General features: G+C 48.6%; 1 protein-coding gene and 1 pseudogene across 1 annotated transcript in view; one reads left to right on the top strand and one right to left on the bottom strand.

Annotated features, from left to right (window-relative positions):
* Nucleotides 1-7,325, top strand: part of LOC130386879 (myosin-7B-like) — a 27,313-nt gene extending 19,988 nt beyond the window's left edge. The window contains exons 34-46 of the mRNA XM_056595751.1: nucleotides 1-158; nucleotides 999-1,164; nucleotides 1,864-1,988; nucleotides 2,126-2,241; nucleotides 2,474-2,660; nucleotides 3,431-3,640; nucleotides 3,746-3,871; nucleotides 4,373-4,463; nucleotides 4,944-5,023; nucleotides 5,279-5,383; nucleotides 6,062-6,157; nucleotides 6,815-6,958; nucleotides 7,099-7,325. The exon at nucleotides 1-158 is cut by the window's left edge and continues 26 nt beyond it. Coding sequence (XP_056451726.1) covers nucleotides 1-158; nucleotides 999-1,164; nucleotides 1,864-1,988; nucleotides 2,126-2,241; nucleotides 2,474-2,660; nucleotides 3,431-3,640; nucleotides 3,746-3,871; nucleotides 4,373-4,463; nucleotides 4,944-5,023; nucleotides 5,279-5,383; nucleotides 6,062-6,157; nucleotides 6,815-6,958; nucleotides 7,099-7,110 — 1,616 coding nt within the window. The 3' untranslated portion in view covers nucleotides 7,111-7,325. The remainder of the gene's footprint in view (nucleotides 159-998; nucleotides 1,165-1,863; nucleotides 1,989-2,125; nucleotides 2,242-2,473; nucleotides 2,661-3,430; nucleotides 3,641-3,745; nucleotides 3,872-4,372; nucleotides 4,464-4,943; nucleotides 5,024-5,278; nucleotides 5,384-6,061; nucleotides 6,158-6,814; nucleotides 6,959-7,098) is intronic.
* A 1,174-nt stretch (nucleotides 7,326-8,499) lies between these two features.
* LOC130383058 (extracellular sulfatase Sulf-2-like) overlaps nucleotides 8,500-20,000 on the bottom strand; it is a 13,857-nt pseudogene continuing 2,356 nt past the window's right edge.

Below are 20,000 nucleotides of genomic sequence, written 5' to 3'. Positions count from 1 at the left end.
GCAGCGAGGAGGCCCTAGAGGCGTCCCGGGCCAGGTGGTCCTCCCTGGAGAAGGGCCGTCTGCGGCTCCAGACGGAGGTGGAGGACCTGGCGCTGGAGCTGGAGCGCTCCAACGCCGCCGCGCTCGCCCTGGACAAGAAACAACGCCACTTTGACAAGGTACCAGCAGCAGCCTGTGTGTTGCAGTGAGACAGCCTGTGTATTGCAGTGAGACAGCCTGTTTGTTGCAGTGAGACAGCCTGTGTGTTGCAGTGAGACAGCCTGTGAGTTGCAGTGAGACAGCCTGTGAGTGTCAGTGAGACAGCCTGTGTGTTGCAGTGAGACAGCCTGTGTATTGCAGTGAGACAGCCTGTGTGTTGCAGTGAGACAGCCTGTTAGTGTCAGTGAGACAGCCTGTGAGTGTCAGTGAGACAGCCTGTGAGTGTCAGTGAGACATCCTGTGGGTGTCAGTGAGACAGCCTGTGGGTGTATTGCAGTGAGACAGCCTGTAGGTGTCAGTGAGACAGCCTGTGTATTGCAGTGAGACAGCCTGTAGGTGTCAGTGAGACAGCCTGTGTGTTGCAGTGAGACAGCCTGTGTGTTGCAGTGAGACAGCCTGTGTGTTGCAGTGAGACAGCCTGTGTGTTGCAGTGAGACAGCCTGTGAGTGTCAGTGAGACAGCCTGTGTGTTGCAGTGAGACAGCCTGTGAGTGTCAGTGAGACAGCCTGTGGGTGTCAGTGAGATAGCCTGTGGGTCTATTGCAGTGAGACAGCCTGTGGGTGTCAGTGAGACAGCCTGTGTATTGCAGTGAGACAGCTTGTGTGTTGCAGTGAGACAGCCTGTGAGTGTCAGTGAGACAGCCTGTGAGTGTCAGTGAGATAGCCTGTGGGTGTATTGCAGTGAGACAGCCTGTGAGTGTCAGTGAGACAGCCTGTGAGTGTCAGTGAGACAGCCTGTGAGTGTCAGTGAGACAGCCTGTGGGTGTATTGCAGTGAGACAGCCTGTCTGGTGTGTTGCAGATGGTGAGCGAGTGGAAGCTGAGGCTGGAGGAGAGCCAGACGGAGCTGGAGGGCTCTCAGAGAGAGGGCCGCAGCCTGAGCACGGAGCTCTTCAGGCTGAAGAACAGCTACGAGGAGGCCCTGGAGCAGCTGGAGACGGCCAACAGGGAGAACAAGAACCTCCAGGGTGAGGACCCCCGTCCCTCTCTCTGTCTGCCTCTCTCAGTCTACCTCTCCCCCCTCGCTCTTTTGACTCTCCCACTCTTTCTCTCTCTCTGTCTCGTGTGTTGGAGATGTTAGAGATGTTATAGATGTTGGGATGTCGGAGATGTTGGAGATGTTTGAGATGTTACTGTTGAGACAGGCCTGTTTTATATTGAAACTTTGTTACTTCTAATACTTTCCTGTATAATAAATAAAAAGAAAAAGAAGAAAGACTGTACATTCACACCAAAAGCTGTAAAAGATGCAAAATCGCCAAATAGCTCAAAACGCAACGCTGGCCAAAATATTTACAGCTCATATCGCACTTGCGTTTTCTCGCGTATGTTTACTGGGACCCACGCCGACGAGAGACATCTACATTCCGATTGGCTGGCGGTGATTTACAGCCGAAACGCTACGAGCTAATTTGCATGGAGTAGAGTTTCAGCTTTACAGCTTTAAGGCTATCGCTCAAACGTTTTATCGCTCCAATCGCTTTATCGCTCATGTCTAATAGAAAGTGAATGGGCGTTTATCGCTCAAAACGCTTTACAGCTTTTGGTGTGAACGCACAGTTAGAGATGTAAGAGATGTTAGAGATGTGTTGAGATTTTAGAGATGTTACAGATGTTACAGATGTCACAGATGTGTTGAGACATCAGAGATGTGTGTTGGTCTGCAGAGGAGATCGTGGAGCTCACAGAGCAGATAAGTCGAGAAGGGAAGACCATCCACGAGCTGGAGAAGATCAAGAAGGTTCTGGATGTGGAGAAGAGCAACATCAGAGCTGCTCTGGAGGAGGCAGAGGTAACCCTACTTCTGACAACCTCCATCCCCCAACCTCCATCTTATAACCTCCTATATATATATCAGTGTGGTTGTTAAAGTGCCCATGGTTCTCAAGAGGAGAGCAGTTGGGGTACTAACGCTCCACGGTTCTCTAGGGAACTCTGGAGCACGAGGAGAGCAAGACCCTCAAAGCCCAGTTGGAGTTCCATCAGATGAAAGCAGAGGTCGACAGAAAGATCTCAGAGAAGGACGAAGAGATCGACAACCTCAGGTAACCAAACCAAACCAAACCAACGACCAAATCCGTTGTAAACTTGGACAAATCGCTCGAGTTTACGATTTGTTCGTAAATTCGAACAAATTGAGTGTATGATGAAGAAATATGAGGGAGGTTCCAAAATAGTAATGAGCTTCTCTCTGCATGCTGAGGGGCATTAGTTCATTGAAACAATACATTATAAACCATAAACATATACTATATTGATCGTGATGGTGCGTGTCAGGCATACTCACCAGCGCTCCCTGGAGGCCATGCAGACCAGCCTGGAGGCGGAGCTGCGTTGCCGTGGCGAGGCGGTCCGCCTCAGGAAGAAGATGGAGGTGGATCTGAACGAGATGGAGCTCCAGCTGAGCCAGGCCAACCGCCAGGCCGCTGAGAGCATGAGGCTCACCAGACACCTGCAGGCACAGGTACGCCCCCCATACTCACCTGTAGAGACATGTAAGCCCCAAATACTCACCTGCAGGCACAGGTACGCCCCCCATACTCACCTGTAGAGACATGTACGCCCCAAATACTCACCTGCAGGCACAGGTACGCCCCTCAGATTCACCTGTAGAGACATGTACGCCCCAAATACTCACCTGCAGGCACAGGTACGCCCCAAATACTCACCTGCAGGCACAGGTACGCCCCTCATACTCACCTGTAGAGACATGTACGCCCCAAATACTCACCTGTAGACAAAGGTACGCTCCTCCTGGTGTGTCCAGCAGTTAATGGGAATAACTAGCTGGTTAGTTTGTCCAGGTCCACTAATTGATGGGAATAACTAGCTGGTTGGTGTGTCCAGGTCCACTAGTTAAAATGAATAACTAGCTGGTTGGTGTGTCCAGGTCCACTAGTTAATAGGAATAACTAGCTGGTTGATGTGTCCAGGTCCACTAGTTAATAGGACTAACTAGCTGGTTGGTGTGTCCAGGTCCACTAGTTAATATGAATAACTAGCTGGTTGGTGTGTCCAGGTCCATTAGCTAATATGAATATCTAGCTGGTTGGTGTTTCCAGGTCCACTAGTTAATAGTACTAACTAGCTGGTTGTAGTGTCCAGGTCCACTAGTTAATAGGACTAACTAGCTGGTTGCTGTGTCCAGGTCCACTAGTTAATAGAACTAACTAGCTGGTTGGTGTGTCCAGGTCCACTAGTTAATAGGACTAACTAGCTGGTTGGTGTGTCCAGGTGAAAGAGCAACAGGTGGAGCTGGATGACAAGTTCCAGCTGACCAATCAGCTGAAGGAGCAGGTGGTGTTGGTGGAGCGTCGCTGTTCGCTGCTCCTTGCCGAGGAGGCGGAGCTACGGAGTGCTCTGGAACAGTCTGACCACGCCCACAAGATGGCTGAACACGAGCTAGTAGAGGCCATCGAGAGAGCCAACCACCTCAACACCCAGGTGAGACCCTGTGGTACACACACGCACACACACACTCACACACACGCACAAACATAGTCTGTGTGAATATGGTGACACTGACCCGTTGACCTTTGACCCCGGCAGGTGTCTGGCCTGGTGGCCATGAAGCGGAAGCTGGAGGCGGAGCTGGTGGTGCTGGTGGGGGAGGTGGAGGAGGCCGTACAGGAGGGACGCTCCACCAGCGACAAGGCCAAGAAGGCCCTCACCGACGTGAGTCACCTACAGCCACCACTAACCACTAACCAATAACCACTGACCACTAACCAGTTACCAGTAACCACTAACTACTGACCACTGAATATTAACCAGTAAATACAAACCACTAGCAACTAACCACTAAATATCAACCACTAAACAACTAATCACTTAATACTATCCACCAACGACTAACCACTAAATACTATCTACTAACCACTAACTACTTACCACTGAATACTACTCCTGCTGCTCCTCCAGTACAACATGTATCTTCATTATGTTCTCCTCCGCGTTCTCCTCCATTAGAACATGTATCTTCCCCATGTTATCCTCCAGTAGAACATGTATCTTCACCAAGTTCTCCTCCAGTAGAACATGTACCTTCATCATGTTTTCCTGCTGCTCCTTCTCCTCCTCGTCCTCCTCCAGTAGAACATGTATCTTCATCATGTTCTCCTCGTCCTCCTCCAGTAGAACATGTACCTTCATCATGATCTCTTGCTGCTCCTGCAGGCGGCCCTGATGGCCGAGGAGCTGAAGAAGGAGCAGGACAGCACCACGGCGTTGGAGAGGATGAAGAAGAACATGGAGACCACTGTCAGAGGTACCTGTCTCACATGCTGTCCACCTGTCTTTCATACCGTTCACCTGTCTATCATTCTGTTTACCTGTCTCCATAGTGTGTACCTGTCTACATACTTTCTACCTGTCTACATACTGTCTACCATACTGTCTACCTGTCTTCATACTGTCTACCTGTCTCCATACTGTCTACGTGTCTTCATACTGTCTACCTGTCTCCATACTGTCTACCTGTCTTCATACTGTCTACCTGTCTCCATACTGTCTACCTGTCTCCATACTGTCTACCTGTCTCCATACTGTCTACCTGTCTTCATACTGTCTGTCTCCATACTGTCTACCTGTCTCCATACTGTCTATCTGTCTCCATACTGTCTACCTGTCTCCATACTGTCTACCTGTCTTCATACTGTCTACCTGTCAACATATTGTCTACCTGTCTACAGACCCTCTACCTGTGTGTATAAGCTACAGGTCCTGATGGCGTGTGTTTGTGCTCCAGACCTTCAGGTGCGTCTGGATGAATCGGAGCAGATGGCGCTGAAGGGAGGGAAGAAACAGCTCCACAAACTGGAGAGCAGAGTGAGTGACGCCTTCAAACATCCAACCAGAGTCTGAGTGAACCAGGGTGTCTGAGTGAACCAGAGTGTCTGTGTACCAGGCGACACTACCTGTCTCAGTGTGCTACCAGGTGAGGTAGCTCCCTGAGTGTTATCACCTGTGCGACCAGGTGAGCCTACCTGTCTGAGTCTATTACCTGTGTGACTAGGTACCTGTCTGAGTGTTAATACCTGTGTGACCAGGTACCTGTCTGAGTGTTATCACCTGTGTGACCAGGTGAGGGAGCTGGAGACCGCACTGCTGCTGGAGGAGAAGAAGAGCGAGGAGGTCGTGAAGGGGGCCCGGCGTTACGAGAGAAAAGTCAAGGAGCTGACCTACCAGGTCAATCTACTGCTCGTCACTTGACTACTCCTGTCTGTTTAACATCTCTTCACTCTACTGCTCTTCACTCTACTGCTCCTGTCTGTTTAACATCTCTTCACTCTGCTGCTCCTGTCTGTTTAACATCTCTTCACTCTACTGCTCTTCACTCTGCTGCTCCTGTCTGTTTAACATCTCTTCACTCTACTGCTCTTCACTCTACTGCTCCTGTCTGTTTAACATCTCTTCACTCTACTGCTCCTGTCTGTTTAACATCTCTTCACTCTACTGCTCTTCACTCTGCTGCTCCTGTCTGTTTAACAGACTCTACTACTACTGTCTGTTTAACATCTCTTCACTCTACTGCTCTTCACTCTGCTGCTCCTGTCTGTTTAACATCTCTTCACTCTACTGCTCTTCACTCTGCTGCTCCTGTCTGTTTAACAGACTCTACTACTACTGTCTGTTTAACATCTCTTCACTCTACTGCTCTTCACTCTATTGCTCTTGCCCTAATGGTTTCTGCACTCTAGTTTTATGACAGAATACTAGATAGATTGTATTTAGAAAATGTATCAAGTAATGTATAGATTATTTTGAAAACATGATGTAGATGCATGTATTATTGTAAAGAACAAGTATTGATCATGTACTGATCATATACTGATCATGTATTGCTGGTTTTCTTACTGTTTTCAGACAGAGGAAGACCAGAAGACTCTTCTGCACATGCAGGACCTGATAGAAAAACTGCAGACAAAAGTCAAGAGCTACAAGCGGCAGTCAGAGAACGCGGTAGGCTCTATCAGGAGACATCCGAAGGTTGTGTTTAGTTAGGAGACATCGATAAGCCCCAGATAGAGGACAATTACTGAAGCTTGGTATACAGTAATACAGTATATTAGTAGCCGAACTCACTGAGCCGAACTTTTCTACCTCTTGGTCCCTTTTCCATACAGAGAAAGATAGATTTCTCTGTACAGGAAAGTTATGGAGAACTTTAAAAATCTTCTTCCAAATAACCACAGGGGAAAATGACACATGACTTGATAGACATGCTCTATGCAAAAAATGAAATATGGAAATCAGCAAACATTATTCTATGAATGACAAGTCCGCTTCAGAAGGTCCCAGGAACTGGAAACTGGTCGTGCAAATAGAGGACATCTCCCTCAGCAAGTGTCTCGTGTTTTGTGTCGTTAGCATTTTAGCAAGCACACTCTCACAGTTCGTTACGACGAAACGCATTCTAGTTTCGATATTCAATTTAGGGTTAATATTGCCATACGACATGTTTCTAATCGATTGAGGAGGTTTCTACAGGCATAAGGTCGCTACAGGACTGGGCTTTGATAAGACCCCTGAACCAGATGTGTTTTGTCCCCCAGGGGAAAGTCCTCATTAGGTATTATTAATAGAGCGAATGTGTGCGGTGCTGCTGCTGTCCACTAGGAGGAGCAGGTGAGCAGCAACGTGACGCGCGTCAGGAAGATGCAGCACGAGCTGGACGATGCGGAGGAGCGCGCGGGAATGGCGGAGACCACCGTCAGCAAGCTGCTAGTCCGGACCCGGCAGCAGACCACCAAGGTGGCCATGGTGAGCTTGTGTGTGTGGGTGTACCGTAATTTTTTTTTAAACAATCGTATGAAGCATTTGTAATCTGTGATATTGCCATGGAAAACAGAAACACTGTACATTAACTGAATATAATTCATGACTCTTCTCTGCGTCTCCAGATCATTGAGTGAGGAGGACATCATGGTGGACCGCTGCTGCTCTGTGTGTGTGTGTGTGTGTGCGTGCACATGTGTGCCCATGATGTGTGGAGTTTCAAAGGTCATCCGTGTGTTTCTGATTGTTGGTGTACTGTCTACAGTTACCAGTATCAACACAATATCACCATGGAGACCATCAGATTGACAGTGAATTCAAATTAAGTTTTTCAAGTCAGCATTGGAATAGTTTGAAGTGAATTGATCATGTTGGGTTATGAAGTTATTTTAAGGTCACAGGTCAGCTATTATGGATTATGACAAAGTTGTCTGCTGATGGTGCTTTATGAAAAAGTTTTTTTGTGTTGGTGGTGCATTACGAATAAGGTTTGTGTGTTGCTGGTGCTTTACGAATAAAGTTTTGTGTGTTTGAATTGCACAACTCTGACTTTTCTTTTCAAATTTGCTTTCTGTACTGAAATAAAACACAGAATAATGACGCACAAATGTGCATACACACAAACACACACACACATTTAAAGAGCGTTGAAACACAATCATAAAACACTTTATTGACAACTAACCAACTTACAGTACATCTCTGTACACCAGTGAACATTCTTCTCCTTGACAATCTCTTCATCTGCTCAGTGCTATGCTAACCCTCCTACGCTAAGCTACCCGCTAAAAGAGCTCGACAATTCTTTAGGGAGGGGCAATGTAATGTGTCTACATATCCAGTGTGTGTGCGTGTGTGTGTGTGTGAGCGAGCGGGTGTGTGTGTGAGACAGAGAACTGGATCGGGGACACGGGGCAGAACAGCGTGGGGGTCTGACCCAGGATTCAAACCGACACACCACCTCTGTGTGGCGGGCTGCGACCTCTGTAAATACAACACATCTGTATCCATTCATCCCTAACACATCCCTGCTTTAGATCAGGACTGCCTCTCTCTCTCTCTCTCTCTCTCTCTCTCTCTCCAGCGTTCCGCGGGACTGCTCCACAGATTGGCTTCGTGGTCCAGCTGAGTTGCATTGCATCGTCGGTAAAGTAGTCATTCGATAGTATATTTCAAAGTCTTTGAATGTCAGGGCAGGTGGCCCGTTGTCGTAGAAAAAACACTCGTTTAGAAGAGGAAACTCAGTTCAGCAGGAAGTGAGGTCATAATGTCCATAGAAACCAGTTCCTGTTCCCTACTGGGGCTCTCAAGAAACAACAGTATTTAGTCATGACTATTTAGCAATTAATACAATACTACAAGAATGCCGCCTAGGGGAGAGGAGAGGATGAGAGGGAGAGGAGAGGGAGGAGAGGAGAGGGAGGAGAGGAGAGGAGAGGAAAGGGAGGAGAGGAGTCTTCTTCATCAAACTTCAAAGTAAATTAGATTGATCAGGTTTCATCCAATCAGATGCCTTCGAACACAGGTACTTGGACCCTGGAGAATCTCTCTCTCACACAAACACCTGGGATGGTAGGAGGATGAAATCAGGCGTGGAGAGGTCACGTGTTTAGGGGCGGAGCTTCAATCCGTCCAATCCTTGAGTCACCCTTGGATGCAAAGTGGGTGGGGTTAATGATGTCAGAGATATGGCAGAAGATGATCGGCTGGCCTACAACACAGGAGCTTGGTCGCCTTGCAACTCTCCCGTTTCATCAGCGGCTGATAGGTCCTTCTGGCAGAGGGCGGAGTCAGCGGTCGACCAACCAGACGAAGGTTTAACCTTCCCAGCCATCCCAGATCTGACCCCTACACACACAACCCACACACACACACACACACACACACACACACACACACACACACACACACACACACACACACACACACACACACACACACACACACACACACCAAAACGAAAGCCTTTCCATGTCAAAGGCATCTCTAAGGATGGTTGTTTTTGAAAAGTAACAAAATCGAACAGAGAGACAGACAGACATGCAAGCAGGCAGACAAGCAGGCAGACAGCTGACTGACACTAAACACACTACAAACACACACTACAGTGAGACAGATTAGGGGAGGGAGAGAGAGAGGGAGAGGGAGAGGGAGAGGGAGAGGGAGAGGAGAGAGAGAGAGAGAGAGAGAGAGGAGAGAGAGAGAGAGAGAGAGAAAGGGGGGAGAAGGCAAAGAGGGGGGGTAGAGGGGGAGGGAGGAGGGAACTCACAAGGTTCTTGGTGAGGAGGGTCTCTTGACTTTTGGCCATTTCTTCCTCTCAAACATCCTGATGCAACAAACACACACACGTGTTACACACTCTGTAACACACACGTGACACAAACACTGTGACACACTCTTTTACACACTCTGTAACACACACACACACACACACACACACACACACAGTGAAATACTCTGCGAGACACACTGATAAACAATATGTAACACACACGTGACACAAACACTGTGACACACTCTTTTACACACTCTGTAACACACACACACGCACACACACACACACACACACACACCGTGAAATACTCGGCTACACACTCTGTAATACACACACACACACACCGTGACACACTCTGCTACACACTCTATCACACAAACACACACACTGTAACACACTCTGCTACACTCTCTTTCTCAGCAGAAGCACCACAGCCCAAAGCGGGAAGGAAAATAATGGAAAAGACAAATTTCACATGCACTGTGTACGTCTGTGCGGGTGCGCTTGGCGTGCCTTCGTGCGTGTGTGTGGTGTAGGTGTGTATGTGTGTGTATGTGTGTTTACCTGTAATCATCAAAGCTGCCATGTTCCTGTCCACCTGCTAAACAAAACAGTTTGATTGGTTACTAACAAATCATCACCCGGCATTTTTAAATGTTATTTGATTGGTCAGTAAAACATTCGGTCACCATTAGTAAACATTGTGAAGAACATTCTACAAACTGAAAACTAAACATCACTCTAGGGCTCTACTGAGCACGTGCGGGGGTTACAGTGCGTGTTGTGTGTGTGTGTGGGGTCGTACCGGGCTCTACTGAGCGCGTGCGGGGGTTACAGTGTGTGTGTGTGTGTGGGGTCGTACCGGGCTCTACTGAGCGCGTGCGGGGGTTACAGTGTGTGTGTGTGTGTGGGGTATTACCAGGCTCTACTGAGCGCGTGCGGGGGTTACACTGTGTGTGTGTTGTGTGGGGTCGTACTGAGTGCGTGCGGGGGTTACTGTTGTGTGTGTGTGTGTTGTGTGGGTGTGTGTGTGTGGGTGTGTGGTGTGTTGTGTGTGTGTGTTGTGTGTGTTGTGTGTGTGTGTGTGTGTGTGTGTGTGTGTTGTGTGGTGTGTGTGTGTGGTGTGTGTGTGGTGTGTGTGTGTGGTGTGGTGTGTGTGTGGGGTCGTACCGGGCTCTACTGAGCGCGTGCGGGGTTACAAGTGTGTGTTGGTGTGTGGGGTCCGTACCGGGCTCTACTGAGCGCGTGCGGGGTTACAGTGTGTGTTGGTGTGTGGGGTCGTACCGGGCTCTACTGAGCGCGTGCGGGGGTTTACAGTGTGTGTTGGTGTGTGGGGTCGTACCGGTGCTCTACTGAGCGCTGTGCGGGGGTTACTAGTGTGTGTTTTTGCGTGTGTGGGTTCGTACCGGGCTTCTACTGAGCGCGTGCGGGGGTTACACTGCCTGTGGCCCCTGCAGCCTCTCAGCTCCATCAGCTGGACGTGCAGCAAGTTTAGCATCGTCCTGTCCAGAGAACTGACCGCTTCATCATCTGGAGAGGGAGAGAGAGACTACCATCATCATCTGGAGAGAGAGACCGTCATCATCATCATCATCTGGAGAGAGAGACCGTCATCATGATCATCATCATCTGAAGAGAGAGAGTGAGACTATCATAATCATCATCATCTGGAGAGAGACCGTCATCATCATCATCATCATCATCTGAGAGAGAGAGAGACCGTCATCATCATCATCTGAAGAGAGAGACCGTCATCATCATCATCATCTGAAGAGAGAGAGAGAGAGAGACTATCATCATCATCTGGAGAGAGACAGTCGTCATCATCATCATCATCATCTGGAGCGAGAGAGCGTCATCATCATCATCATCTGAAGAGAGAGACTATCATCATCATCATCATCTGGAGAGAAAGAGACCATCATCATCAACATCATCTGGGTAGAGAGAGACCATCATACTCTAGAGAGAGAGAGACCATCATCCTCTAGAGAGAGAGAGACCATCATCCTCTAGAGAGAGAGAGACCATCATCCTCTAGAGAGAGAACAACATACTCTAGAGAGAGAGACCATCATCCTCTAGAGCGAGAGAGACCATCATCCTCTAGAGAGAGAGAGACCATCATCCTCTAGAGAGAGAGAGACCATCATCCTCTAGAGAGAGGGACCATCATCCTCTAGAGAGAGACCACCATCATCCTCTAGAGAGAGACCACCATCCTCTAGAGAGAGACCATCATCCTCTAGAGAGAGAGACCATCATCCTGTATAGAGAGAGACCTTCATCCTGTATAGAGAGACCATCATCCTCAAGAGAGAGACCATCATCCTCTAGAGAGAGACCATCATCCTCTAGAGAGACCATCATCCTCTAGAGAGAGACCATCATCCTCTAGAGAGAGACCATCATCCTGTATAGAGAGAGACGATCATCCTCTAGAGAGACCATCATCCTCTAGAGAGAGAGAGACCATAATCCTCTAGAGAGAGAGAGAACATCATCCTCTAGAGAGAGAGACCATCAACCTGTAGAGAGAGACCTTCATCCTGTAGAGAGAGAGACCATAACCTGTAGAGAGAGACCATCATCCTGTATAGAGAGAGACCATCATCCTGTATAGAGAGAGAGACCATCATCCTGTATAGAGAGAGACCATCAGCCTGTATAGAGAGAGACCATCAACCTGTATAGAGAGAGAGAGACACTGTCTAGACTACTCCAGGAGGCTGGTAGTGAGCTCTGTAGAGTCTCTCTCTCTGTGTGGACCACTGGAGTCGCTTTGATACGAGCCTCTGATACATGATGTACGTGTGTGTGCGTTAATGCCTCTGTGCGTGTGTGTGTGTGTGTGCTCATCCCTCTGTGTGTGTGTGTGTGTTCATGCGTCTGTGCGTGCGTGTGGTTCATGTCTCTGTGCATGTGTGTACCTGGTAGGGGTCGGTGTTGAGGTCAAAGTACTCCAGGAAGCCGGTGGCGAACTCACAGAACAGGAAGTTGTGTGTGGTGTTGATGGTCCGCAGACACCAGTAGGTGTTGTTGTTAGCACTGGTGCAGGCACAGAACGACCCCACTACACACACACACACACACACCACACAATATAGATTATACATAATATTACACACAGAATAATAAAGATGTAGGTCTTACTGTGTGCCTTCATGCCTTCGTGCAAGCATATGTGTTTGTGTGTGTGTGTGTGGGTGTGGTGTGTGTGTGTGTGTGTGTGTGGTGTGTGTGTTGTGTGTGGTGTGTGTGGTGTGTGCGTGTGCATGTGCGTGTGCATGTGTGGTGGGGGGGGGGGGGGGGGGGTCTCACAGGTCCAGTAGGGTGGGGTCTGCCAGTGCTGGTTGTCGTGGGTGAAGCAGGTCAGTCCGGGCATCGAACATGTGTCGTTGTTCTTCATCCTCTTCATGACCTTCCTCATCTTCTTCCTCCTCCTCTGCTCCTTCAGCAGCCACGCCCTCTGACCAGCTGCACCCAGCCTCCTGACAAACACCACCCAAACACCGTTATACATGGGACAGACACCACCCAAACACCGTTATACATGGGACAGACACCACCCAAACACCGTTATACATGGGACATACACCACCCAAACACCGTTATACATGGGACAGACACCACCCAAACACCGTTATACATGGGACAGACACCACCCAAACACCGTTATACATGGGACAGACACCACCCAAACTCCGTTATTGTGCATGTGTGTGTGTTTACGTGTGTGTGTGTGTGTGTCTGTATGTGTGTGCGTACCTGTGCGTGGGCGTGTGTCTGTCTGTGTGTGTGTGTGTGAGTCTCTGTCTGAGTCTCTGTGTGTGTGTGTATGCGTGCGTGATTGAGTGCGTGCATTCGTGCTTGCGTGTGTAACTTACTTGTATTTGTTACAGTTACACTTCAGGGGGCGGGCCTTCTTCAAATGACCTCTGACCTCCCTCAAGTTCTTAATCTTCGTCTGCAGCGTCTCGATCTTATTGGACGAGACAGATGTCAGACAACCGGTCGGTAGCAAAGAGAAAAGGTTAGCCTGTCATTCAGCCTGTCAGCCAGTCATGTAGTCAGTCAGTCAGTCAGTCAGTCAGTCAGCAGTACCTGGTGGTCTATGCGCAGCTTGTGGTCCTTCCAGGCCTGTATGGACTGGTACAGACCGGTATCACAGCTCACTGTGTCGTTGGCTAGGATAGAACACCTATTGCACACACACACACACACACACACACACACACACACACACACACACACACGTTATGGCAGTCCATCGATTACGATGATGACGTTGCTCCAAATGGAAAGGAAGGACAGTTATTGGGGTGTGTTGCGACGATGCATAGCCAAATGGCTGTGCAGGCCTATGCGGGATCCGCAGATTTTGCCACAAGAGAGACAGGGGTATGTGGCACTGGAGGGTGTGGGCACTGCAGCACGTTGATGCCTCAGTGCACGTCGCTGTATCCTCCTCTCTGTGGCTTGCTCCTGAAGGTGAGTAGTTCCCTGGTTGCAGGAGGAGCTCCAGGTGTTTCGATCAGCAGCCAGGGACTCGAGTGCAGTAGGTGGAATGTTGCACTGCTTCAGGAGGGTTTTGAGGTGATCCTTATAGCGCTTTTTTGGACCCCCAGCAGATCTCTGGCCATCCAGAAGTTGGCCATAGAGGATTTGCTTGGGCAGGCGGTGGGCAGGCATACGGATCACATGCCCAACCCAGCGTAGGTGTTTTTGCGCAAGGAGCAGGGCGATGCTTTGTGTGTGGGTCCGGTCAAAGACCTCGGCATAAGGCACCCTGTCTTCCCAGGACACACCCAGGATCCTTTGCAGGCAACGGATGTGGAAGGCCTCTAGGGTTCGAAAATGCCTCTGGTAGGGTGTCCAGGTTTCCGAACCATACAGCAGTGTGGAAAGACAGACTGCCCTGTACACAGCTGCTTTGGTGGAGGTGGTAAGGTTCCTGTTCTGGAAAACCCTGGCGCTAAGCCTGCCAAAGGCAGCAGAGGCCAGACCGATGCGGACCTGGATCATCATCGATGTTGCAGGAGGGGGACAGAATACTGCCTAGGTAGGTGAAGTGTGGGACGATGGCAAGGGGATGACCATCGAGGGTGAAGGTGGGCACACACGTTTGGGGGTGAACTCCTGAGCAACTATTTGTGTTTTCTTGATGTTTATTTGGAGACCAATGGCGCTGTAGATGGAGGCGACCACATTCAGCGCACGCTGTAGAGATTCTGGTGAGTGGGCGAGGAGAGCACAGTCATCTGCATACTGTAGCTCTAAGATGTGTTGGGTGGTGGTTTTGGTGAAGGCTTGGAGGCGCCTAATGTTGAAGAGGTTGCCATCCAGTCTGTACTGTATCTGTACCCCATCAGAAGGGTCCAGGAGTTTGTGCGAGAGGAGGGTGACTGTGGAGAGGACTATGTTGAAGGATGGTTGGGGCTAGGACACACCCTTGCTTGACCCCCCACATCCCACTGAGAATGGAGATGGTTGGCCACCAACACTCACACAGGCTTGCATCCCATCATGAAACTGCCGCAAGATGTTTTCGGAACTTTGTGTGAACCCCCAGCTTCCCCAGCACTTCCCACAGCAGTTCCCGGTTTACCAGTGTCGAAGGCCTTGGACAGATCAAATGAAAGCTAGGTACAGGTCTTGCAGTGTTCTCTGCATTTTTCCTGTATCTGTCTAGCAGCAAAGCATCATGTCTGCGGTACTTCGCTGTTGCCTAAAGCCCGCACTGGTCTCCGGTATAATGTTATTGGTAGCATGAGATGCTAGTCGGAGTAGCATGATCCGTGCGAGCACCTTACCGGCAACTGACAAGAGGGAAATGCCTCTGCTATTACCGCATTCTGCTTTGTCTCCTTTCCGCTTAAAGATTGTGATGATGTTGGCATCCTTCCAATCTTGCGGATGAACTTCAGATGACCAAATGTTAACGATCAGTTGTGTAATCTGCTGCGGGTGAGGAGGTATCCGCCAGGCTTCAGGATTTCTGCCGGGACTCCAGCAGGCCCTGGTCTCTTGTTGTTCTTCAGGCCAGCGATGGCTTTTGCACCTCAGCAAAGCCTGGGGGAGAAGTCCAGATCAGTGACGGTTGGGCAGGCATGGGGAGGTCGTCAAGTGTGTCCGTCCTAGTAGATATGAGGTGTTCAGCAGGGTGTTGAAATGCTCAGCCCATCTGCCGAGGATCTGTTGTTTGTCCTTGTGCAGGATGGTAACCCATCTGCTGATGCTGACCGGGGTTATGTTCTTCCTCTGTGGGCCATAAATAGCCTTGATGGAGTCATAGGAAGCGTGGGATTGTTGGTGTCCGCGAGAGTGCATGTATCTCTGGCTTGCTTTGTCTCACCCAGTCATTCTTCATGGCTCTGAGGTACCTGTGTTTCAGCCCGGATGTTGGTGAAGCGGGCCTTCAGCGAGGTGGATGTGGGGGTTGGAAAGGTAGCTGCAAGGGCCTTGTGTTTTTCCTGAGTAGGGTTGTGGATGCCTGGTGCACTGTTGTCGAACCAGTCTTTGGTGTCTCCGTCTGGTGTACCCTACAGACTCTACTGCAGCCCGGTGAATAGCGGTGTTAGGGTTGACTCCAGGTGGTGTTCACGTCCAGATCAGCTGTGTTGCAGGGATCTTGGACAGCTGTAAGGCGATGCTGTTCCCTGAGCTGGTGACTGAGTGCGGTGACTTCAATGCATCACAGTTGAGCTTCCTGCAGGGTGGTGTTTTCCTCAGTGGGAGGACGGAGTTCCAGGGTGAATTTGGCTCTGATCAGGCGGTGATCAGTCCAACAGTCTGCTCCACGCATGGCTCTGGTAACTCGCACCTCCTTCCTGCAGCTTGGCGACATGATGTAATCAAGGAGGTGCCATTGTTTAGGAGCGGAGTTGTTGCCAGGAGGTCTTAAATTTGTTCTTCAGTTGGAACAAGGTGTTGGTGATGACCAACTGATACTCAGAGCAGAGAGTGAGGAGGCGAAGACCATTTTCATTGAGTTTACCAACACACACACACACACACACACACACACACACACACACACACACACACACACACACACACACACACACACAACACACACACACTACCACACACAACACAACACACACACACACAGGTGTAGTCCGTACACAATCAACTGTCAGATTGCTCGTCATTGTATCATAACACGCACACAGGACACACACCTCTCTGTCACCCTGATGGATTTGGGCGGAGCCAGGGGTGCTGGGGACTCCTCCCATTCCGCTGGAGTCCTCATCAGACTGATGGCTGATTGGCTGCCTGGTGGCCCCGCCCAGCAGGCTGTGGTTGCCCTGGTAACTGGACACCGGATCGGCTGAAGCGGTTTCGGGAGTAGGTCCTTCAGCACTTGAGTTCTGGGACCAAACCAAACAAATAAACAAACAACAAAGAAACAACCAGAGCTGATGACCTGAGGGGACTCTAGAGGAGCACGGTGCAGTTATGACAAATCGGCCCACTAGAGGCGGAGTCCCCCCAGACATCACTCCACCAGGGAGTCCCACCTTAGGACCCGGTCCACGATAGCCCACCAGTACAAGACCAGGGGGTCCTAGATCCCTGACCTCCCTTCTAGGATCCACCCTGCCAATGAGAGGCAGGACTCGATCTCGTCTTGGAGACGAGGAACTTCTTCGTGAAGGGCCGCAGTGAGGAGGGGCGTGGCCCTCACCGCGGGCCGCCGTCAGTCATCATGACCCCCATCCTCCGCTGGTACATCGGGGACTTGATTGCTGATTGGACGCAGGTGTTTGGGCGGACCCTTCTGGAAGCTCGTGGGCCAGCCCCCTGCCGTCTTACATTTGTGAAGGCGCAGCTTCCCTGTGGAGTGCCTCTACACAACTGCCACTTCTACTCACACACAACACACAGGGGAACGCACACACGACACACACACACACACACACACACCAAACCACACCACACACAACCCACACACACACACACACACACCAGCACACACACACACACACACACACACACACACACATACACATTATGCAATAGTAATTTCGGTAGAATCATTCCAAGCTTTCCATTCCATGACTGATTTAGAGCAGTGGTACCACTTGCTAGGTAATAGTACTACTACTCATTCTAGTGGAACTAGGGACCCTAACTAGTAACCAGTGGTACTACAGTATAAGTATCCAGCAACGAGTAATAGTAATACTCATTCTAGAGGTACTTAGGGTATAAGTACCACCACTAGTACTAGTAATACTCTTTTCTAGTGGTACCAGGTAAGAGTACCACCACTAAGTACCAGTACTACTCGATTCTAGTGGTACTGAAGTATACAGTACCAACCACTATACTATACTACTTATTCTAGTGGTACTCGAGAAAGTACCGTCCCCGTCTGCTGACAGGGGGTCTGGTAACGCGTTCCTCTGACACAGGTCTTTCACACGTTGGTGTTTGCAAGGAAGTTCTCCTCCTGGGACACTTCCTGTCCGTCCACAGAACGCTGGGGGCAGCAACTTCCTGTCAGGTAGCCAATCAAAAAACCACAGCTCTCTGACTCATCGTAGTTCACAGCAACAGTGTAAGAGAACTGAGAACAGCATGTCTGGATGAATAGGAACAATGTTAGTTAGTTAATATAAAAGAATGATTTAGTCCTCTTGATGAATAAAAAAACAATGAATGCACATACTTATGATGTTAGTTATGAATAATAAAAAAAGTAAAAAAGGATGTACCCTCTTAAGATGCATAGACACATAATATGATATAGTTATTTATAATAATATAAATAATAATAATAATAATAATGGTTTACCCTCTTAAGATAGATAGGAACACATAACCAATAAATTTATTATATGAATTAGAATATCAATGTTAGTTTAATAATAATGATAAAAGAAAAAAATGTTACCCTTTTAAGACTTAATGTGAACACGAATAAGGACATTAGTTATTTTTAATAATAATACGATATTAGTTTAGTAATATTGATAAAGGTTACCCTCTTTCGACCAGAAGAGTCTCCTCCATTGTTTGGATTTCTTCACCACCTGAACCTGAGGAGTGAACAAGTTTTAAACATCTCCACCAGTTCCTTAGATTCTATATTGTCTTTCTGATTATCATTTTTTCTTTTCTAACTATTTTTTTCAGACAGAGAGACGTAGAGACGTAGAGACGTAGAGACGTAGAGACGTAGAGACGTAGAGACGTAGAGACAGACAGAGAGACAGAGAGACAGAGAGACAGAGAGACGGAGAGAGAGAGAGAGAGACAGACCGAGGGTACCTGGTGGCGGGTGTGTGTCTGTCCACAGGGAGAGGACGAACTTCCCGTCCATGTCCACGGGCGTCCAGACCGGCGCATGGCCAGGATGGTGGTGCCAGGTCGATGGTTCAGGACCATGTGGGGGTTACTGCACACACACACACACACAACACCCACACACACACACACACACACACACACACACACACACACACACACACACACACACCACACCACACACACACACACACACACCCACACACAACACTCTGGGTTTAAAGTCTTTCCGTACAGTGGGTCATTGCTACTGCCTTCAGCCTTTCATTGGCCAATAAATCCGAACCATACTAATATAATTCTTTTATTGTGCAGACCCAGGAGGATCCATATCAACACATACTGTTTCAGTATTACCCTTTATAAAGATGAAGATATCCATATACATCTGTCATATACATATATCTATATCAATATAGCTATGGTTATAGATATCTATATACATCTATATAGATCTGTCATATATGTATAGATCTATATCAATATAGATCTGGTTATAGATATAGATATCTATATAGATCTGTCATATATATATATAGTTCTATATCAATATAGATATCATTATAGATATAGATATCTATATAGATCTGACATATATATAGATCTATATCAATATAGATGTGGTTATAGATCTAGATAGCTATATAGATCTGTCATATATATAGATCTATATCAATATTGATGTGGTTATAGATATAGATATCTATTGGCCCTGCTGGTGTTGTTCCTACATGGTTCCCTGGCCCACGTTCGGTCCTCGGATGTAGAACGGGACTCTGATGTCAAACTCATACGGCATCGACTTCCCTGGAACCACACACACACACACACACACACACACACACACACACACAGTTTTATAAAAGTACTAATATTTAGTAATATTGCAATAGGCTCTGGTGAGGTTGCAGTGATATTGTAACTGGTTCTAACAGGTTCTAGCTGACCTTTGACCAGCCCAAACTGCCCCAGGTGATATCCGTGGGGTCCGGTGTAGATGATGTAGGTGTTGTCCGCTCCCAGTCTCCACCAGCATGTTATACAGCTACACACACACACACACCACACACACACACACACACACCACACACACACACACACACACACACACACACACACACACACACACACACACACACACACACACACACACACACACACCAAGTTTGACATACAAATACTGTGAGTGATACGATGTTATAGTGCATTAGTGAGACAGACAGGTGGTTAAGCAGACAGTCAGACAGACAATGAGACCAACAGTCAGGTAGTCAGACAGGCAGACAGGTAGTCAGACAGGTTGTCTATCAGACAGGTAGTCAGATAGGTAGTCAGTGTTCTCCATGCTGTCGTCCACAGACAGACAGACAGACAGACAGATACCTTCACCATGCTGTCGTCCATAGACAGACAAACAGTCAGACAGACGGGTAC

This window comes from Gadus chalcogrammus, chromosome 1 (assembly GCF_026213295.1).
Source record: "Gadus chalcogrammus isolate NIFS_2021 chromosome 1, NIFS_Gcha_1.0, whole genome shotgun sequence".
Lineage (NCBI taxonomy): Eukaryota > Metazoa > Chordata > Actinopteri > Gadiformes > Gadidae > Gadus > Gadus chalcogrammus.
Note: the sequence above shows the minus strand (reverse complement) of the source record. Positions and strands in the feature narration are given on the sequence as shown.